Source organism: Eulemur rufifrons, chromosome 4 (genome assembly GCF_041146395.1).
Source record: "Eulemur rufifrons isolate Redbay chromosome 4, OSU_ERuf_1, whole genome shotgun sequence".
Classification (NCBI taxonomy): Eukaryota; Metazoa; Chordata; class Mammalia; order Primates; family Lemuridae; genus Eulemur; species Eulemur rufifrons.
In genome coordinates, this window is record NC_090986.1 from 73,959,517 (window position 1) to 73,982,752 (window position 23,236).

Consider the following 23,236-nt stretch of genomic DNA (forward strand, 5'->3'; position numbering starts at 1 on the left):
CGCCTGTAATCCTAGCACTCTGGGAGGCCGAGGCGGGTGGATCGCTCAAGGTCAGGAGTTCGAGACCAGCCTGAGCGAGACCCCGTCTCTACTAAAAATAGAAAGACATTATATGGACAACTAAAAATCTATATAGAAAAAATTAGCCGGGCATGGTGGCGCATGCCTGTAGTCCCAGCTACTCGGGAGGCTGAGGCAGTAGGATCGCTTAAGCCCAGGAGTCTGAGGTTGCTGTGAGCTAAGCTGACGCCACGGCACTCACTCTAGCCTGGGCAACAAAGTGAGACTCTGTCTCAACAAAAAAAAAAAAAAAAAAAAAAATCAATTCACGATGGATAACAGACTTAAACCTAAGGCATGAAACCTTAAGAATCCTAGAAGAAAATGTAGGGAAGACCCTTTCAGACATTGGCCCAGGCAAAGAATTTATGAAGAAGACCCCCAAAACAATCACAGCAGCAACAAAAATAAATAAATGGGACCTGATCAAACTAAACTACAGATTTTCAATGTAGATGCAACAGTCTTATATTAGAAGAAGATGCTATCTAGGACTTTTATAGCTAGAGAAGAAAAGTCAATGCCTGGCTTCAAAGCTTCAAAGGTCAGCTGACTGTCTTGTTAGGGGCTAATGAAGCTAGTGACTTGAAGTTGAAGCCAGTGCTCATTTAGCATCCCAAAATCCTAGGGCCCTTAAGAATTATGCTAAATATGCCTGTACTCTAGAAATGGAACAATCAATCCTGGATGACAGCACATCTTTTTATAGCATAGTTTACTGAATATTTTAAGAGTACTATTGAGATCTACTGCTCATAAGAAAAAAATTCCTTTCAAAATATTACTGCTCACTGACAATGTGCACCCATGTGGTTTGATGGAGATGCACAGGAGATTTAATGTTGTTTTCATGCCTGCTAACATCCATTCTGCAGCAAATGGATCATGGAGTAATTTCAACTTTCAAGACTTAGGATTTAAGAAATTCAGTTTGTAAGGCTATAGTGCCATACATAGTGATTCCTCTGATGGATATGGGCAAAGTAAATTGAAAACCATCTGGAAAAAAAAAAAAGAATTCATCATTCTAGATGCCATTAAGAACATTCATGATATATGTGAAGAGGTCAAAATATCAACATTAACAGGAATTTGGAGGAAGTTGATTCCAACCCTCCTGGATGACTTTAAGGGGTTCAAGACTTCAGTGGAGGAAGTCACTGCAGATGTCGTGGAAACAGCAAGAGAATTAGTAGTGGAGCCTGCAGACGGGACTGAATGGCTGTAATCTCATGACAAAACTTGAATGGATGAGAAGTTGCTTCTTATGGATGAGCAAAGAAAGTGGTTTCTTTCTTTCTTTTTGTCTTAAGGCAAGCATGAGGTGAAATTTATTGAGGGGATGCAAGATAGGATTATAGAGCAAGAGCAAGATATAGGTTTATAGAGCAAGATATATATGCCACAGATGACAACTGGATCCCCTTGTTGTAGCAAAACAGAGAAGGTGGTTTCTTGAGAAGGAATCTACTCCTGGTAAAGATGTTGTGAACACTGTTGAAATGACAACAACGGGTTTAGAGAATTACATAAACCTAGTTCATAAATCAGTGGCAGGGGGGCTGAGAGGGCTGACTCTAATTTTGAAAGTTCTACCTTGGGTAAAATGCTATCAAACAGCATCATCTTTCATAAAAGAAAGAGTCATTCAATGCAGCAATCTTCATTGTCTTATTTTAAAAAATAGCCACAGGCACCACAACCTTCAGCAACCATCACCCTGATCAGTCATTAGTTATCAGAGCAAAATCTTCCATCCGCAAAAAGATTACAACTTGAAGGCTCAGCTGATCGTTAATATTTTTTAGCAACACAGTATTTTTTTTTTTTATATCCAAAATGTGTTTAGTTTATTGGGATGGTTTCCCATTCATTCAAGCAGGATACTTAGTGCTACTTCCTTCTGAAGGAACATCCTTCTGTAAGCCTTGCTTTTCCTCCTGTAGGCTGGCAGAGGAGAGTAGAGCAACCAACATACAAAACTACTGTTTGTGCATGGCTAAACACCGTGGTGATTTTATAGCATCCTGGGCATTTCACATCCATGAAGTAGGAATTTGGGCTCTGCACCAGGCGCTTCTTCTTGTGTTTCCTCTTCTCCTCCTCTGGAGAGGGATGAAGGAGATCCTTTGCGAGAGGCATGTTCTCGTGGGAAGGCCGTCACCGCCGGAAACCACAGCATTTTTTAATTAAGTTATGTATATTGTTTTTTAGACATAATGCTATTGCACACTTAGCAGACCACAGTATAGTGTAAACATAACTTTTACATCTACTGGGAAACCAAAAAATTTGGTGACTTCCTCTATTGCGATATTGGCTTTATTACAGTGGTCTGGAACCAAGCCTGCAATATACCTGAGGTATGCCTGTGAATGACTTCATGATTCACTTATTCATGAAAACACTATGAGCTAATGATAATTTTAAGCGAATAAAGTATTAGGAGTCTAATCTTTCTACAGGTTTATATAGGACATGAAGTTAAACAGAACGTTAGTAAATTCAGGAATATAGGAAACAAAGGAAAGCATAAGACCTTCAGCAACAAAAATAGGTAGACTGGATAAAGTAAAACTTATGTCCTTTAAACATAAAAAATGCTATGATTTTTATTATTAAAATTGATGGCACAGAAATAACAAGTCCTAGTTCCAGGTATGACAACATATGAAAATAACTATAATGACAAAAATGCAAAATTTATATAATGTAGATAAGGACACTGAGGAAAAAGAGTGACAAAAGGCTTAGAGGAAAATAATCTCATAGTTCTCTCCCTTGTTGCTATTCTTTCTCTGGTACCAAAAAAGGATACTCTCGATACTTTAGGACTGAAGCTTAAGAGGGAGTATACTTAAGATTTCTGAAAAGTACTGTTAGTATGCAAGGTTTTATTGCCTAAGATAATTATAAGTAATAAAAGCTCAGGGTGTTAAATAACGATGTGATAATTTGGGGTCAGTTCAATGCTTACTTGTATATCAGTGTAATATTTTTTTTAAAAAATTAAGATTCAGAATTAGAAAAGTAATCTATTATTCAAAAATAAAGACAACTCACTTGATTATAAATGTTAAATTGGAAGTCTCTGAAACTTAGTTCTCATGTAAAAAATAAAGAATTTGTAACATATAACTCATTTTACCTTCATGCTCTTCAAATTCTGCTTGAATTTTAGTGAGTAAGGCTTCTAGTCTCTTTTGTTGGGCCTCTGCATATTTTACTACTTCCTTTTCTTCTTCTCTTTCATTGCGAAATATGTATAATCCAGATGATGTCTTCTCCATCCACTGTAATAATGTGTTACACACAAACACACACAAAAATGGTAAAGAGGGAACATTCAAATTAATTGTCTCAAAAGAAAGAAATACACAGTAAGTTCAAGAATATATCATACCTGTACAGGGTATGCTCTCTGAATAATTACATCAGCACAACCAACATTTCCTCCATCACTGAAAAGTGACGACAAGGGCAGAGGAAAAGGTCTAGGGTCACGAAAGAATCCAAGTTTGGTGTACCAACAAGCGGGCCGAGTACTGTTAGCAGAAATCTGGGCAAAGTAATGAATAAATTGATTTAGAAGTTAAATATACATTCAATTCTATTACAGATTTCATAAGAGTTTTTTTTTTTTTTTCTTCTTCTTCTGAGACAGAGTCTTGCTCTGTCACCCAGGCTAGAGGGCTGGGGCGTCACTCTAGCTCACAGCAACCTCAAATTCCTGGCCTCAATTGATCCTCCTGCCTCAGCCTTCCAGAGTGCTAGGATTATAGGTGTGAGCCACCGTGTCCAGCCTCAAAAGTTTCTAATCTTTTAGGGCTGCTATAAAGTACTTCTAAAAGTCTTATGAAAATTAGTAAGGAAATGAATAAGTAGAAAAATTGTGTGAAAGTGAAAATATTTTCAAAATACAGTACTTTTTTTTTCTTTTTGAGACATGGTCTTGCTCTGTAGCCTATGCTTGAGTGCAGTGGTACAATCATAGCTCACTGTAGTCTCATACTCTTGGGATCAAGCAATCCTCCTTCCTCAGCCTCCCAAGTAGCTGGGACTGACTACAGGTGCACACCACCACACCTGGATAATTTTTTTAAAAGTTTTTTTTGGTAGAGACCAGGTCTGGCTATGTTGCCCAGCCTAGTCTCAAACTCTTGGGCTCAAGCAGTCCTCCTGCCTCAGCCTCCCAAAGCACTCAGATTATAGGTGTGAGCCACCATTCCTGGCCAAAATATAATACTTCTTAAGTAGTATTTATACTGCTATATGGCATTAAAGCTATTGAAATATTTCTATTATAAATAGATAAAAGAGACTTCAATTTAAACATGATGGATTAAAATATGTTTATTTACCTAGGCTTCCTCAAAACACCTACAATGACAAAGAGAACTAAAGAGAACAGTAGAGGAGCTATCACTAAAATTTTGGAAGCTAAAAATTTGTTGGATAAGTAAATGACAAAGTAGCCCAAGAATGATTATAGCTAATAAAAATAGCAAACACTCACAGAGCTCTTACTATGGTACCTGACGTTATGTTAAGTGCTTTACATATATTAACATTTAATCCTCACAACAACCCCAAGACTTATTCCCAATTTTATAAGTAAAACTGAAGTATATGGGAAGTTATACAACCTGCCCAAAATTACTCAGCCAGAAAGATAGTTGTAAGGAGTCAATATGAAACAAAATAATTGAAGGAAAACACTCAAATTAGAGGCAACAGGTACCTCTGAAGGCAGGAGCATAAGGTGGGGCTGAAAACAGGAGGAGTGGTTGAAATTTTGTACAAAGATAGTTAAAACTCCAGATTTCCTCTCCTTTTCCAAGCAGCCAGGTAGCTGTCTCTCCCTCATTCTAAAAAAAAAAGAAAAGCCACAAGACTTTACTTTCTGGAGAAACTGAACCACACATATCGTTGACTCTGGAACACCAGGAAAAAGCAGCTAGAGTCAGGTGAGATGCTATATTCAAAACAAAACTGCGGCTGGGCGCAGTGGCTCAAGCCTGTAATCCTAGCACTCTGGGAGGCCGAGGTGGGAGGCTTGCTCGAGGTCAGGAGTTCGAGACCAGCCTAAGCAAGAGCTAGACCCTGTTTCTACTAAAAAATAGAAAGAAATTAACCGGACAACTAAAAATATGTAGAAAAAATTAGCCGGGCATGGTGGCGCATGCCTGTAGTCCCAGCTACTCAGGAGGCTGAGGCAGGAGGATCACTTTAGCCCAAGAGTTTGAGGTTGTTGTGAATTAGGCTGATGCCATGGCACTCTAGCCCTGGGCAACAGAGTGAGACTCTGTCTCAAAAAAACAAAACAAAAAACAAAAAACCCCAAAAACCTGCAATGAAAATCCTTAATGCTGAATGAACATGTGCCTTCTTAATAGTTTCCTTTCTCTGCTCAGGTCTCAGAACAGTCACTAATATTTGAGGGTCTCCTAATTAAAAAACCAAATTCCCACCTTATCACCCTCTAAGCCGACAAGCCCCATCTCACACAGAGCTTGTAGTGAGCTCAATGGTACCACTCTATTGAAAAGGAAAGATCAGCCAATGGTCACCATTGAGGAAAGTCTCCAAGCTGAGACCCAAACAAACAAAAAAAGAGGTTCTCATAGAAAAAAAATACAGGGAGCAGGAAAACCTAAAATAAAACAAAAATCAATAGCTTTAGAAAGGTGAGAAGGTATTATATCTATGAAATAAGAACTGAGTAAGACAAAAAAAGAAAAACATTTAGAGAATAATAAAGGTCTGTTGAGAAATGAAAATTAAGCTGGTATATACAAATTTACTTAAAGATTAGAGGAAAAAATTAAGAACTAACCTGGAAGTTGGAATAAAAACAGACAATAAAATAGAAAGTAGGAGAAAAGAAAATTGGAGGACCACTTCAGGAGGCCTAGTGTCCAAATATCAGGAGATATGCTGCCCCCTCAAAAAAAAAAAAGAGAGAAAATAAAAACAATGGATGGGAGGAAATTATCAAACAACCACTTAAAAAAATTTTTTTCCAGAACTCAATGAAGGACATGTGTTTCTAGATTGAATGCTAGTGAGTATCTACGATCTAGATTTAAAAAAAAAAAAAAAAAAAAAAAAAAGAGAGAAAAGACAGCAAAGTACCTTATTGACAAACTTCAAAATAATGGAGACAAAACAATCTTAAAAATGTCTTAAAAACAGACCACATAATGAAGGACTAAGAATAAAAACAGCACTGAACTTAGCAGGAGTTATATTATATTAGATTCAAGAAGATAAAAAAATCTTAAAAATTGTGAAGGTATTATTTCAACCTTGAATTCTATATTTAGCCAATCTTACAAAAAGATATCAAAAAGCTGTATGCTCCCTTTCTCAAGAGCCTCTGGAGTTGTGTGCCCTTAGAACTAGGAAGTCTAGAAATATGCCATAGAATCCAGGAAATAGGGCTTTTAATACAGAAAAGAGGTGCGAAGAATTTCCAGAATAAGAGCTGTGCAGCATATAATGAAAATAACCACTTCAGAATGGATTACGAGTATGAAGAGGTCTAGGGGAGTCCCCAAGAAAAAGAGATGAAACTGATGGAGGTATTTCAACATACTGGGGAGGATTTTTATAGTTCCAATGTGGGAATGAGTCAGAGATAAGGATACAGACAATTAAGAAAAGCAAACAAAAAAAGACAGTTAATAACTCTGTGGAAAGCAGTAAGTTGTAAAGAAAGGAAATGCGATTATGGCATGTCAGGTACTAAGTTGCAAAAATATTTTTCATAGTCATTTACTGTATACACTGAATATAGCCTTCACTAAAAATTATGCTATATTAGAATGCAGAAGTTAGAGAAAGAGAAGTATGTGGCAGTGTTGGTGTAAGAGAACTAAATCTTCATCTTCCCTAGCAGAAAATTAACAGTTACTGTTTAAACTGAAGGGGAAAAGATGACATAGCAGTACAAGCCAAAGAAACAGCCAACGGGATTGGAAATGGTTGCCTCTTGGGAGCATGAATAGGGGAGTGGGAGGGTTGTGCCAGCGACTGCTTTTCTTTTCGTCATAGGCCTTGTATTACTTGAGTTTTCAAATTATGCATACACATTGAACTGATAAAAACAAAAGGAAAATGAAAGCCACTGCAACTGTGATATTCTAAACATACAACAAAAGCCTATTTCAGTTTGATGGAATGCTTTCAGTAAAAAGCAATCCAATGTGGAGCTAACACCACATAAAATATCTCTTTACCTTAAAAATGTTTATATTATTGGGCATATACCCAAAGGAAAAAAGGTCATTCTATAACAAAGACACATGTACCCGAATGTTTATAGCAGCACAATTCACAATTGCAAAGATGTGGAAACAACCCAAATGCCCATCAATACATGAATGGATTAGTAAACTGTGGTATATGTATACCATGGAATATCACTCAGCTTTAAGAAATAACGGAGATACGACATCTCTATAGTTCTCCTGGAGAGTTGGAACCCATTATATTAAGTGAAGTATCCCAAGAATGGAAAAACAAGCATCACATGTACTCACCAGAAAATTGGTTTCCCTGATCATCACCTAAATTCACATCTGGGAACGATACCAATCGGATATCAGACTGAGGTGGGGGGTGGGGGGAGGGGATGGGTGTATGCCTACATGATGAGTGCATTGCGCACCGTTTGGGGAATGGTCATACTTGACGGTGCTGACTCAGGGAGGGGGGTGCGAGGAGGGGATGGGTATATACCTACATGATGGGTGCAACGCGCCCTGTCTGGGGAACGGACACGCCTGGAGCTTTGACTTGGGGGGACAGGTGGTACATGGGCAACGTATGTAACCTGAAATTCTGTATCCCCCATAATAAGATGAAATTAAAAAAAAAAAACAAACCCAAAACAAAAAAACAAACAAAAAAAAATGTTTAATGTATACCATGTTCTCCTTAGAGTAATCCAGAATAACAAAAGTAAATTCTCTACGAGGTTGCTTTATAAGTGAATCTGAATGTGCAGTGTTATCAGTAATTTCTGATAGCAATACTGCAGACTATTAACATGGCAAAGTCCTGTTATACAATTTAAAATCTACATAGAGATGAAAGGTATATTTTATTATATATTTGAGAACCACTGAAATCTAATTCTCTAATTACACTGGAATAGGAATCTGACCAAGTAATCAGGGCGGAAGCAAAGCTAAGAACAAGGTGGCAGCAAGAGCTATAGGTACCAAAATTGAATATCTAGTGCAAACTTGCTCTTTAATTGGAACTGTATTATTTGAGCTTAAGAAATATCTCTGGCTCTCCCAAAAACAGCACAAAAAATTTAACTGTCTGAAGAATCTGCTTCTTATACTAAGAATATCAGTACATTTTCAAGAAATGGAGCATCCTTAACAACATAAGTAAATTTAAAATTTTAAATGTAAAACCTCTCTAGAATTAACTCAATCAGTGACTATTTTTTATCAAGAATGTACATTAATTTACCTTTAACATAAGAGATTCTGGGGCTTCAAGAGGTGCACAAGCTTCAGGAGAGCCCACCAGTTCTGCTCCGTGAGTAATAATCTTCTGACCGACAGTCAGTCTGCCGTTCTTTAAGAGAGCTGAGAGGGGAGGATCTAACAGGGCCTTGACAGCATACCACCCATCTGTAAGTTCGATAATGGCCACTTTTTTGGTATCCACACTATTAGTTTTACTGCTAGAAGTTTCAGATATATTTTTGCTCGATGAAATTATGTCAGAAACACACAGAACAAGTGTTTTTGCAGCTGTGTCATCTCTTTCCATTATCTTTTTTATAGCTGATCTTCTGCTTTTATCAATTTCCAAATCATATCTACAAATGAACAGAAAAATGCATATTTTAGGAATTGTGACTCTAGCATTCCATTGTTAAAAAAGTCACTGAATAATTGAGAATAAAAATTAAATTCAAAGACACACTGAAAGAGAATTTAAAACTTTGTAGCCAGTAATATATTAAGTTTTATATTGTTAAAATATTAATACTAAAAAGCAAAGACAAGCAAAAATGTTTTATTAGCAATCTCTGAATAGTGGATCAAATTAGTAACTCATATTCTTCTCATAAACCAAGAGGTTAAGAAGAGGGTAGGGGAAGAGGGAACCAAGAGGTGTATATGTGATCTCTCTTAAGTGGGGGATGACAAGAGAACAGCTCTGTACAACATGAACAGCAGCGTGGGATGGCAACTGTCACCGACAACTGGCTCATGCACCATCTTTGATGGGGAAGTCACAGACTGCACAGAGCCTGAACCATACTGCAGCATATAATTACATAATGTAATGTTTTAAACTTGCCTGTATTTTAGTTGAAGAAGCACCCTTTCTGGGCTTAGGCATCTACTAGCAAATTCCTTAGGAAAAGCAAATTCCATAGCTGCCAGCTTCCATATAATCCATCTATAGTGATTATAGACCCAAACTCTAGAAATGAGCTTTGGATCCACACCTGGGGTGTCACATAGAGCCCTGAATAAATAAAGGTAGAACAGTATCATAAAAACACATAGGATGATACTGAATACAACAATGACAACTATTCTCTGTACAAAAACTACATTGTACATGCAATAAGTTTTTATAAATTAATGTAAGATCTATCCTTCAAATCTCCTTCAAGTCATTTATTAAATGTCACCAATGTGGTAAAGCTTTCCTGACTACTTATTCTGTTTAAACCTTACCTCTCCTCACCCAACTTTCTCTACTACCTTCCCAGCTTTATCAATCTTCATAGTACTTCTCACTTTTTAACATACTATACAATTCACTTATTATTTTAAAAAATTTTCTGTGCTTTCCATGCCCACTAGAATGTATGACTCATTAGGGCAGGGATTTTTTTGTTTTGCTTTGTTCTCCCTAGTACCCAGAATAGTACCTGGCACATAGTAGGTGATCAAAAGATATTTGGTGAATGATCAAAAAATAAATAATAACAGCAATACTGTAACTTTATGAACTCTGCTCACCTGACTACAGGGTAATCATTCTTAACACCTCTACATTATGCAGTCTACGTAGTGTAAGAAAATAATACAACTGTTTTACCATACTTTTCCTACTCTTATAGAACCTATAGCAGATGTTCGTTATGTAAGAAATGTGTAACATCTAAATAACGTTTCCGTTTTAAAACACTCCAAAAAAGTTAAAAAAAATTCAGAAGAAAATGTTTTACTGCTTTCCAAAACTATAATCTCTGGAAAGATGCATAGAAAGTTTTAAAATAAAGGTGCTAGAAAAACGATTCCCATCTTTTGCCAATGGCATGAAGTAATGTATCTCTGATAGCAAAAAGTTTTAATTACATTTGTGTAAACATTAGAATCAAGGCCAGGCGCAGTGGCTCACGCCTGTAATCCTAGCACTCTGGGAGGCTGAGGAGGGAGGATCGTCTGAGCTCAGGAGTTCGAGACCAGCCTGAGCAAGAGCGAGACCCCATCTCTACTAAAAACAAAAACAGAAAGAAATAATATGGACAGCTAAAAATATATATAGAAAAATTAGCCAGGCATGGTGGCGCATGCCTGTGGTCCCAGCTACTCGGGAGGCTGAGGCAGGAGGATCACTTGAGCCCAGGAGTTTGAGGTTGCTGTGAGCTAGGCTGACGCCATGGCACTCTAGCCCGGGCAACAGAGTGACACTCTGTCTCAAAAAAAAACAAAAAAACCCATACATTAGAATCAAAAGAGGTTATACAGTTTCTAAATTGTTAATGTTTTAAGGCACCGAGATTTTTCTAGTTATTTGTTATGCCTGATATTTAAATACTTCTGTTTCACTTTTAGTGTTTATTAAATACTATAATATTTATATTTATTAAAATATACAATCAAAGAGAATATGACATAAATCTGTGTGTACACGTGAGGAGTCTACCATAAGGCCATTTCAAATTTAACTTTTCTTATCAGGCTCTATTTTGTAAATGCATAAGAAAAATGTCCCAATTTAAGAAAATTCAGCTTATTAAATCCCAGGACAAACCATATTTACTTTTCAAAAGATTAACAGAATGTCTACTGAACCACCAATGTACTTAATGATTCAATGTATAAAAATTTGATTTCTAGTCAACTTTTAGTTCAAGGTATATGAAAGAGACGAAAGAGAGACTTGTGAAGAAGAGAGAAATGATGAAATACATAAAAGTTAATACAAAATCTTTTTACACAGAGTACCTATAAAATTCTTCTTTTCCAGCCTTTCCATCATTGGAGGGTATGAGCCATCCACCATCAGCCAACTGTATTCCCTGTCTGGCCCATAAATCTTCCTTACCACAATAATCCTGCATGTGAAACTGAAAAGACTCTGCATTTTTGCTGTTAATTTTTATGCAATGTTTAGAAACGCCATACATATACAGCTGCACAAAATAAACAGAAAAAATTGGTAAAGAAAGAAAGAAAGGTCAAAATGAACATGCTTCACAGAATAAAAACAATTACAACAAACCAAAACTTAATTTACCAAAATTTTTTCATTTAAATACTAGAATATTCAATATAAAAATATTTAATATGTATTGAAAGCTAAAAATTGTATTGCATTATAATGACCCATACATTCAAGAGTCTGATGTACCTTTTTCACTCCCCCTGTGTATATACTTCTTGCTAAATCTGCCCTAGGGCACTATTCTGGGGATAAAAAATTCTCATGCTTAACAAAATCTTCTAAGTTCAAAATTTTAGAAGGAAAATAGGCAAAAGTTTAAGTATTTCAGGGAAAATGATCTCAGGAGGTCAGACTTGTACATGGGTCTGGCCTTTCTTTTTTTTTTTTTTGAGACACAGTCTTGCTCCGTTGCCCCAGGCCAGAGAGCAGTGGTGTGATCATAGCTCACTGCAACCCCAAAATCCTGGGCTCAAGCCATTCTCCTGCCTCAGCCTGCCAAGTAGCTGGGTGGGATTATAGGTGCGTGGCACAATGCCCAGCTAATTTTTCTATTTTAGTAGAGATAGGGTCTTGCTGTTGCTCAAGCTGGTCTCAAACTCCTGACCTCATGCAATCCTCCTGCCTCAGCCTCCCACAGTGCTAGGATTACATGCATGAGCCATTTTGCCCGGCCTGGCCTACTTTCAAGGTGCTTACTTTCACCTCAGCATGTCTAACCCAAGGTATCTTTTCCTTTGTTCAGAGTTTGACTCAGACTCTTCGCTTTGGAATTGTGGCTCTTCCAGTTGCTAGTTAAGCGACTTTGGAACAGTCACTTAACCTTCTTTATGCTTTAGTCCTCTCATTTGCAAAATGATAGACAAAATAATGTGCCTTTCTTTTGGAGTGGTTGTGAGGATTGTGTGAGATATAACCAATACATGTAAAGTGCTTAGAAGAGTGCCTCGCACACAGAAAACGTTCAGTAGTCTGGACATGGTGGATCATGACTGTAAACATCTATATATAACATTGATGAAAAAAATTGGTTCCGTTTTACGTCATTTCACTTAAAATCAGTTTCTAAGAACCTAATGATGACATTAAGTGAGCTTTTATCTCATAGGGTTGTTATGAGGATTAAATGAGGTAATACAGGCCAGTGGCTCATGCCTATACTCCCAGCACTTTGGGAGGCCAAGGCAGGAGGATTGTTTGAAGCTAGGAATTTGATATCGGCCTGGGCAACACAGTGAGACCCCATCTCTACAAAACATAGAAAAATTAGCCAGAGCTGCTGGCATGCGCCTATAGTCCCAGCCACTTGAGAGGCTGAGACAGGAGGATCACTTGAGCCCAGGAGTTTGAGGTTGTAGTGAGCTATGACTGTGCCACTGCACTCTAGCCCAGGTGACAGAATGAGAACCTGTCTCAAAAAAAAAAGGAAATGCTCAATAAATGTTAGCTATTAATATTATCAATATTATTTACACCTCTCCATTGTAGATATTAATTACACTTTGCTATAAAAACTATAAGTATTGTAGGGCGGGGGGAGGGGATAGGTGTATGCCTACATGATGAGTGTAATGCGCACTGTCTGGGGAACGGACACGCCTGGAGCTTTGACTTGGGGGGACAGGCGGTACATGGGCAACGTATGTAACCTGAAATTCTGTATCCCCCATAATGAGATGAAATAAAAAAAAAACAACAAAAAACTGTAAGTATTGTACACAAAAGTGTACCTGTTTATGAGAACATGCAGAGGGAACTCGGCCTCCTACTGCTGCTTTCAGAGAGATTCTAGGCAGAGTGGATGTTTTTGCAAGATACAGACTGCCTGGCTGTGGAAAGATATGTTGCTTTTGTTTCTTTTTAATCCGCATATCCTGTATATCTCTGGAGTTCTTAAGACTTGTAATTAAATCTGTTAAAAAACAAATAATTAGCAAAAATAAAATTGAATATAAATTTAAAAAGCACAATCCCTGCTTTGTAACATTATACATATCACTTTGCTCTAATTTTACATATAGAGAAAAAGGGACCGCCTACCCCTTTTAAATCTTCATGGATGAAAAAGTTTCAACTTGTAAAGTTATATAAAGAATAGAAATATATTTATTATTTTTATCTCAATTTTTGAAGAAAATTTGTAGTATGATAAAAAATATATTCTGGTAATAGCAGTCTTAGATTATGTGTCTAATAGCTTTTTTTTTTTTTTAACAAGAAAGTCCACAAGTAGTCATCTTTGAAAAAAATATTAGAATAATCTAAATCTAATCTTTGGATTTAGAAAATCTAAAGCATTAAAAAAGGTTTAGAAATTATTAAGAACCATAAAAGGGAGAAAACTCCCAGGGCATTATTTAATAAGAGAAGTATCTAACCAAAAGGCAAAAATGTGTCACACAAATTGTCACACAATACCTAAAGGTTCTTCTTCACACTTTGTGAAATTTACAGTTGCTGCTTGATTAGAGTTGTTTTTGTTAAGCTGATGAATCTCATTGTCATTAATATTATTTTCACTGTCACCAGAGCCATGTTCGTCTATGTTTTGTTTTTGTTTGTTTTCCTCCAAATTAATATTCTTGCTAACAGACTGTTCATCTCTGTGAAAACGTGATTTAGTTTTAAAAGGCGGGACAAAGATTTTGGTCGGTTTGCCTGTAGTAACTGAGCGTCTCATTTCTTCATTTCTTTTAGCAGGAACTTTATAAAATGGCTGCCTCGAAACTGATAAATTGCTTAAAGATTTTTCCAAAGCCAGGTGTTCATGAAAATGAGATTTAGGCAGAAATTCTTGACCAGGTGCAGTAAAATTTGGATTCTGTATTTCTTGCCGTTCCTTAGTTGTGCTGCAATGGGCAGAAAATATTTGATTACTGACCAGTAAATGTTCGGGAATATGTCTTTTTTTTTTTGCAGACTCTCAACTGCTACGTAGCCATCCTATTCTGGTAACTGTTTTTGGATTCATTAGGGTTGTCATTCCCAAACAGTACCACACTTTTCAAGGCTACAACTGTTTTTCACGCACTAATGCCCACCCTTTGCCTTTACAACCTACTTCACATAATAGAAGAGAATCTATCAAACGTGGACTCTCTCAGTGTGTGTCCCCTCCAATTCTACCACAGTACTCCCTCTACTTACCTCCTTTACCAGGGAAATATCTACCTGATTTCTTCTCTCTGGCTCATACCTTAACCTGAACTCCCTATTCCATCTAATAACTCAGTCTCCTCATGAGCTCTCCTCTTTCAATTATTATCCCACCTCTCTCCCTTCTACCTGTTTATAGTTTTTAGCGCCCCTTACATTTAGCCCAAAAGCCTTGGCCACCTTTTAAACCCTGTTCTTCTCAGTCTTATCTCTGCCTCATGCTAATACTCACTGTTACCTACCCTCCATGGTCAACTTCCTTTAATAGGTAATCTAGACTAGCTATTTTCATTTCCTCAATTTCCACTCAGTGAACTCTCATTTCTCCCACTGCTCTACAGAAATTGTTCTAAGATGCATGTGTATAACACACACATGCATCTATGTATACATACACACATATGCAAACTCATTCTGCTTGACTTTCCTGACAATTCACATTTTCCTTCTTTTAATATCCTCACCACCATTGTTCTTCAAATTATTTCTTTTCTTTTACTGGTTTTACCTCTTCCTGATTCTTAAAAACATTCATGTCTCCAAAGTTGGATTTCTTCCCTAGATACTCTCCCAGGCTGATGTGAGTTATTTCCATTGCTTAAATTATCACCCATCTAATAATAAAAACATCATTTATCCTCATGCCCAACTTTTCCCTTAGGTATTGTTCCTATATTTAAACTGTGTAAAACATCAGACATCTGTACTTTGATATTTCACACATCTCAATGCAACATGTCCAAAATTAAATTCATTGCCTTTAGCAGCTTACGTGTTCTTCCTGATACTTGACACTTGGTTGAAAACCCCAGATTTCCCTTTGCCAAATCCTGCACATCTGGAACTTGAAGTTACCCTAGAATTCATTTAGTTTAGCCATTTATCAATTCATCACGTATTTAATGAATTCCTATGTGTCAGGCGTTTTTTTGCTGGGGGACACATTGACAACCAAAAAAAAAAAAAAAAAAAAATCAGCATGTGCATTCCAGTGGAAGGAAACAAACAAACATGTCAATTGGCCTAGACATAAGTGTGCGTCAAATAGAGAGAGCAAGGGGAAGAAAGTTAGGTGAGTCTGGAAAGGTGGTAATGGGGCCAGATCATGGAGAACCTGAACACTATGGTACGGGCTTTTGGCTTGTACTCTGGGATGTGATGCCATGGAATAGTTTTGAGTAAAGAAATTACAAAATCTGTTTTATGTTTAAAAGGATCCCTCTGGCTTCTCTGTTGAGAATTCACTGTGTATGGTGGTGGGGGGTTAAGTCAGAAGCAGAGAAACCAGTTCCATTGAAATAATCCTAGCAGTTTATAATGACTTGAACCAGGGCATCAGGGGTGAAAGTGTTGAGAAGTGATTTGATTTTGGATATATTTTGAAAGCAGAGTTAGACTTTTACTTTCATTGGGAAATAGATTAGGGTAAAGGACATAAGCTTTGGAGATGTTAAGTTTGAGATGTCTACTAGTCACCCAAATAAAAATGTCAATTAGGTAACTGGATGTTTAGAGGGCAGATCTGGGGCTAAAGATACTAATTTTGGAGATATTAGCAAATAGACAGTATATAAAGCCATGGAGAGTGGATGAGATCACTAGGGAGGAAGGGTAGGAAGAGATCTGGAGCTAAATCCTGGAGGACTCTAACAGTTAGTGGTTAGGGAAAGAACAAACAAAGGAGACAGAACAGCTAATGGAATAGGAGAAATAACAGATGTCCCAGAAGGAAGAGTAGAGAAAGTGTTAAGAAAGCAGAAGCGGCCGGGCGCGGTGGCTCACGCCTGTAATCCCAGCACTCTGGGAGGCCGAGGTGGGCGGATCGTTTGAGCTCAGGAGTTCGAGACCAGCCTGAGCAAGAGCGAGACCCCACCTCTACTAAAAATAGAAAGAAATTATATGGACAGCTAAAAATATATATAGAAAAAATTAGCCGGGCATGGTGGCGCATGCCTGTAGTCCCAGCTACTCGGGAGGCTGAGACAGGAGGATCGCTTGAGCTCAGGAGTTTGAGGTTGCTGTGAGCTAGGCTGACGCCACGGCACTCACTCTAGCCTGGGCAACAGAGTGAGACTCTGTCTCAAAAAAAAAAAAAAAAAAAGGAGAAAAAAAAGAAAGCAGAAGTGATTGTGTCAATGCTACTCACAGGTTAACATGAGGATGAAGAGATGACAAGATTTAGCAATGTGGAGGTAACTGGCAACCTTGATAAGAGCTGATGGGTAGTGATAAAAGACTGATGGGAATGGATTTGGGAGAGCACAGAAGAGATGAAGTGGAGACAGTGAACAGAGACAATTCCAAAACGAGCTGGGCATTAAGGGGAGCAAAGCTGAGATTAGAGTGGTCAAGAAAGGCTCCTCTTAAGATGAGAGATTTACAGCAATTGCTTATGCTGACAGAAATAGTAATAATCCAGTAGAGAGTAAAAAATTAACGATGCAGGAGAGGGGGGGAAAATTGCTAGACTGGTTTCCTTGCATAAGTGATCTAGATGAGAACTGGTGCACAAGAATGAATAAACCTTCTGTTCCCAAAATTTTCACTGATCTCCTTCTTACTCTTTGTTTTTAAATATGAAGAATACTGTGAGAATGAGCAGTTTGCTTTGCAGGTTATGTTCAAGATGTTGCTTTGAATCAAAATGGAGATAATTTGCCAGTCTCAGTCACAATCTAGCCAAACCTAATGAACTGATCTCCCACTCATTTTCCTTTACCTCCTCTGCTAGACCTTTAATTCCTTACTAATCTCCTTGCAACAGTTTTGCTTTGATCTATTTCTAAAACACAAATCTGGTTATGTCATTCTTCTTGTTAGAAACTTCCAAGGACAGCCTATCACCTTTCTAGGTTTCAACTTATCAGGAATGACACACAGGAAGCTTCCTATTTGGTTCTAACCTCCCTATTTCTTTTTGTTTCCTCCCAGGGGCCTTCTCCCCCAACCAAATTCTAAGATTTGGAATGTCCTCTTTAACCAAGCATTCCTCACATTCTGAAGTACTTTTCCCATTAAGTTTTCTGTCACATAATTAGCTGCCAATTTTTCTTTGTTCTCACATCACTACTACTGTATCTATTTTAGAATTTATATCACATTATAATTCTTGTTTTCATGCCTAGTTCCTAGACTAGCAATCTGAGTTAGACTTATTTATCTTTATAGCCATCAGCACAGTACATATTAGGTAATTAGAGGTGCTTTCAAAAATGTTTATTAAATACATTAAACTATTTTCCCATTTCATATGTAATTTAAGGTAATACACAGATAAATAATTAGGCATTTACTTTATTATTTAATATTACAACGTGTTTTGATAAAAAGAAATGAAAACAAAAAATCACCTGGCTTTCTACATTCAAAAAATATATATATATATGCAGCTTGCTAAAAAATATATTCCAGAAATAAAGTTCAATGACTTCTCAACAATTCCACAAGTAGTTATCTTTGAAAAGGTAACATTAAAACAATTTCAATCAAATTTTTGGGCTTAAAAATTTGCCAGCTAGAAAAGGTTTTGTAACCACTTTCAACAACTTTAGATTCTTCTATATTTGTATCCATTATGTCTAAATGACATCTCTGTAACTGCTTGTTTTCTCCACTTTTTCTATTGAGGTACCTCTATGGAAAATGAAGATTTAGCTGTTTGTCAACTCCACTGCCACCTTGGTACATATGCATACACTTTCTTTCACCTCTCCCCATATTCTCAAGTTATATACTTGAGTCTATCAATATTCAACATTTACATTGGCTAAACACTTTTTACAGCTAAATGTGTTATATTGGTATAAAGTATATGTAGTATTAACATGTAATATATTATGATTGTATTTCCTTTCTTTACAACTTTTGCTTTCTCTTGAGGTAGTATTTTTTTTAAAAATTTAAAAAAAATTTTCGACATATTCATCACTTATTCACATCTAAACTCTCAGGTATATATTATATAACCTCTTTTTATTCTGTTCATAAATTATAGTTTTGTTCTTCAAAAAATTTTTCTTCTCCTTAAAAGAAGAAATAATAAAATAGTGTTTCTATTAAGTTGTTTTCATTAGTTTTTTGGTTATTGTATTTTTGCTTTTTCTGATGTTCAGTAGTCTCTGGATGTCTTTATATTTAAGAGTAGAAGGCCAAAAAGTTGTTTGAAAGCCCTTTGTCAAAGATGGAACTTGTTGATTGTAGGATACGCTGTAGATTGATTGACTGGAAATTTCTAATAGTGGAAACTTGGCTGTCTACATTCTGGAAGCTGAGTAGGGGAAGAGGGCTTGATGGGAGATCCCCAACATTCAATATGTATACATGAACTTATTCCCCTTGTTTTTGAGTACTTATTTCTGTCAACTGTGGCTACTGTGTTCACCAATAAGCCCCTCTACTGTACCCTCTCTAAAGAGTAAGTCTCTAGTCTTTTGTCAGGGTGGGCAAGAGGCAGCTGCCCAGCTTCACAGAGTGAAGGAGTGCATTTGATTGCTTCTCAAACATATTATTATTTTTTTTTAACATTTTTTGGCTCCCTCTTTCTGTTAGCACCCAATTGTGAAGATACATAGAGGCACCAACTCCTGAACTTTTGAGACTTTAGCGTAGAATGGTTGGTTCTCTGCTGTATCCACTACCAGCTTTGAATCAGTTTTCTCTTGCACTCTGAAAAGTTTAGTTACTGTGGTCTCTCTTATTTTCACTGATTTTGGTACAAGTTTCTTCACTGTTGCTTTGGTCTAATTTTGAGGGCAAAGAAAGTAGACAAGTATGTTTAACTCACCATTTTTACCAAGAAGTTTCCTAATACATTAAAACACTCAGGTACTGCTTTATTTTTATCTTGTAGGCAAACTCTCTCACGGACCTCTCTATATTCTTCGGTTCCAAAGTGGTCTAGGTGCCTTTCTTGACTTAGCAACACAGCTATAATTCTGGGATCTCCCTTCATTATCAACCTGAGGGTTCCCTTTGCCTCTCTCCTATGTTGAATTCTTGTTTTTTAAGTCCCATATCTTCTTCCTTCCTGATTTACCACTGGTTTTGGCTAGCTTCCTTAGAAAGTGCTTTGAACCGGAAAAGTATCTACCCTCACAGTTAATACGTATTTTAGTCAGTGCTAGGATTCTAGGTTGGAAGTCATTTTCTCTAGAATTTTGAAGGCATTGCTCTGTATTATACATTGTAAAATCTATAATCTTCTAGATTACATTATTGATAAGAATTCACACTATGACTCATGAAACTATTTGATTTTTATCCCCCCTTTAATGAATTTAAAGTTCCCCTCTGCTCCTAGTATTCTAAAATTTCACAAGAATGTGCCTTACTGTGCCGTTTTTATTCATGTGTTCACTCAGTGAGCCCTTTTAATCAAGAAAACTCATGTCCTTCAGTACTGGTAAAACTTACAATTATTTTTAAAAAATTCTTTCTTCATTTCTCTTCTGTTCCTTCCTTCTCAAACTCTGTATTTTCAGATATTAGACACACAGAACTGACTTTTCTAATTATCTTTTCATTGCTTATTTTATCCTTTTCATTTTGTTCTATATTCTGGGAGCTTTCATGATTTCCATATATAACTTCTACTAAGTTAATTTATTTGTGCTATCATATTTTTAATTTCTAAGAGCAATTTTTATAGCTACTTGTTCTTATTTTAAGGCTGTAATATCTCCTATTCCCTAAGAATATTAGTAAGTTTTTATGAAGTTTTCTTCTTGCATAGTCTATTTTCTCTAAGTTCCTTTTTGCTTTGGTTTTTGTACTTTGGTGACTATCTTTCACAGCAACTTTCTTCCAATGACTAGTGATCCTTGATTATCTATTCTTATTTAAAAGTGAAGAACTAAATCACTGACTGGAAGCTCTGTGCTTGTCAATTGTTCACTTCGCTGTCTGATGATCAGCTATCTGCTCCATTTGAGTACTGCCAACTGTCAGTATTTTTAGGTCTTTTCTATTGTGCTGGTCATATTCCCTAGGAAAAACTCTTCCAGTCTTCTACCTCCCAGAGGGCCTGCCTGCTAAGATTTGGGAGACTAAGTGTGAGAAGGAGGCTCACTGCTTGATACATTAATTTGTATTTAATTTTTGTTTTTAGTACCCTTCCCTCAACTGTGCCTGGTGTCCCCTCCCTCCAGCCTATCCCCAATTCAGAAGTCTTCCAATTGATTGTTTCCAGAGAATAAACTTCTGTTCTTGGGGAAGAAAGATGACTGCCTATCTGCTGTTGGGGAGGAAATACAGACACTTCTTAAACAGAATTTCAACCAATCTTCCTATTTTCTATCCCACCTTCAGAAGTACATGTTGCTGCCAATTGGAGCCTTTCTTGGGTTCTTTAAGGGAAAGTGGGTGGCTTCTCTGCTTGCTCTAAGGCTGCAGTCCCCAACCCTTGGGCTACAGACCGGTTTGGTCCATGGACTGTTAGCACAGCAGGAGGTGAGCAGGGGGCCAGGGAGGCTTCATCTGTATTTACAGCCTCACCCCATTGTTTGCATCACTGCCTGAGGTCTACTGCTGTACTCCCTGCCCCCCAACCCCTCCCCACCCCCATTCATGGAAAAATTACTTTCCACAAAACCAGTCCCTGGTGCCAAAAAGTGTGGGGACCACTGCTCTAAGGTCAGATTTTAGCTTTCTCAGGCTTGCTAAGTCATTCATGTTTTTGGCTTCCAAACTTTTGTTGTTGTTTGTTTCTTCTGATCATTGTCCTTGGGAATTACATGTTAAAAAAAATTCTCTTAAGTAATTTTAGTAAGATTTAGGGAGAGAGGAAAGATAAGAAGATTATTTTTAATATCTGCTATCTTTTTGACAGTTGATTTTGAGCAATCCTTAATTCCTCTCAGCCTCAGTACCTCACTCATAAAATTAGAATAAAATCTGTTTGTCTACTTTGCAAAGCTGCTATGAAACTAAAAAATGAAATAATAATATGAAGAAGACTATAAAATACTACCAAAGTATAGAATTATTTCATCCTGATGCAGGGTTTCCAAAAGAGAAGTGTTCACTTCTTTCCTTAATTTTGGTGCCATTATTTTTAGACATATTGATTTAAAAAACCAGACATTTCCTACACTATATTAGAATTTTTAAAAATTTAAACATGTCTTACCCAAAGGGTCCACAGGTAACTGGCTCTAAAGAAATGTGATGCATAAACAATCTTCTATCTTTTAATGTGCCTAGAAGAAAATCATTTTACATTATATATTAATAAAAATCTAATAAGAGATTTCATTTTCCATATCTTTATTACATGTTACTGTAAATATTTACACAAAAATTTGAGACAATGGTAGACTTTAAAATTTTCAAAGCATGTATGCCAAATAACTCACAGTACAAACATACAAAAGAAATCAGTATAAATTTAGTCAGTTGATGCTAACAATCATAACTCGAAGGCTTTAGCTATTAATAATTGCCAATACAAATATCAAATTTAAAATTTAGTCTTATGAAGGTTTAGAAGCTAAGCTTAGATATTATTCACTTTCAGTATATAACTTGCACCTATTAATCTTCAATAAGTCCATTAGTAGGGAATTAGTTGAATAAACTAGGATACACTAATCGAGCCACATGATCAACTGCTATGTAATCATAAAAAAGAATGAGGACAATCTCTGTATACTCATTAAATAAATTCTTAAGTAAACAACAAGCAGTAAACATGGTGCAAATGGTGTATATACCATATCTTTTGAGTAAGAAAGAAAGGTAATGAGAATACGTATACACATATCTGCTTATTTTTATAAAAAGAAATCATGAAAGGATAAACCAAAAACCATAAGCCATTAAAAATAGTTACCTAGAGTGAGCAAGAAGTAGGGAAGGTGGTGAATAACAGTATGGAGGGGATAGGAATAGAATCAAAACCTCTCTAAGTATACCTTTCTGTAGTTTTGATAAATGAACTATTTTATTTATTCAAATGTAAAATTAAATGAGAAAAGGCAAAGCTTAATATTGAAAATGGAAACAAACGAATCTAACCTAATTGTCAAATAAGTACACACAAAAGAATTATTTTGAGTGACATGTAAACACAGTACTTTGACTGTACATCCTTAATGATATATAGGTTGAACATCCCTAATCTGAAAATCCAAACTCCGAAACTTTTTTGAGGCTGACATGACTCCACAAGTGGAAAATTCCACACCTGACCTCATGTGATGGATCACAGTTAAAACTGTTTCATGTACAAAATTTAAAATATTGTATAAAACCATCTTCAGGCTATGTGCATAAGGTATATATGAAACATAAGTGAATTTTACGTTTAGACTTGGGTCCTATCTCTATGATATCTCATTATGTATATGCAAACAACCTAAAATTAAAAAAAAAAAAAAAAAAAAAAAAAGAAATCTGAAACACTTCTGGTCCCAAGCATTTCAGGTAAGGGATATTCAACCACTATATTCTAAGGACAAAAACTGCAAAGAATTCTTAAATTTCCCTTAGCAGTTTTATTGTTAGTGGTTATTATAAATTTAAAATTATTACATATATACTGTAGGACAGTGATTCTCAAAGGATAATCCATGGAACCTGGAGGGCA

The 23,236-nt window shown here is 36.5% G+C and overlaps 2 protein-coding genes across 2 annotated transcripts in view; both read right to left on the reverse strand.

The window, feature by feature from the left end:
- Positions 1-23,236, reverse strand: part of BRCA2 (BRCA2 DNA repair associated) — a 52,248-nt gene that overhangs the window by 6,511 nt on the left and 22,501 nt on the right. Inside the window, exons 12-19 of the mRNA XM_069467378.1 lie at positions 21,779-21,848; positions 13,915-14,345; positions 13,227-13,408; positions 11,280-11,467; positions 9,394-9,564; positions 8,551-8,905; positions 3,464-3,619; positions 3,209-3,353 (exon numbers count right to left, since the gene is read on the reverse strand). Of these exons, the coding sequence (XP_069323479.1) occupies positions 3,209-3,353; positions 3,464-3,619; positions 8,551-8,905; positions 9,394-9,564; positions 11,280-11,467; positions 13,227-13,408; positions 13,915-14,345; positions 21,779-21,848 (1,698 nt within the window). The remainder of the gene's footprint in view (positions 1-3,208; positions 3,354-3,463; positions 3,620-8,550; positions 8,906-9,393; positions 9,565-11,279; positions 11,468-13,226; positions 13,409-13,914; positions 14,346-21,778; positions 21,849-23,236) is intronic.
- Positions 1,901-2,217, reverse strand: LOC138382765 (small ribosomal subunit protein eS27-like). Its single transcript, XM_069467376.1, has one exon. The coding sequence runs from the start codon at positions 2,200-2,202 to the stop codon at positions 1,954-1,956; it is 249 nt and encodes an 82-aa protein (XP_069323477.1). The 5' UTR covers positions 2,203-2,217; the 3' UTR covers positions 1,901-1,953.

Bases quoted from the DNA above. Each gene is read 5' to 3' on its own strand.
- LOC138382765 (XM_069467376.1), bottom strand. From the start codon at position 2,202: ATGCCTCTCGCAAAGGATCTCCTTCATCCCTCTCCAGAGGAGGAGAAG.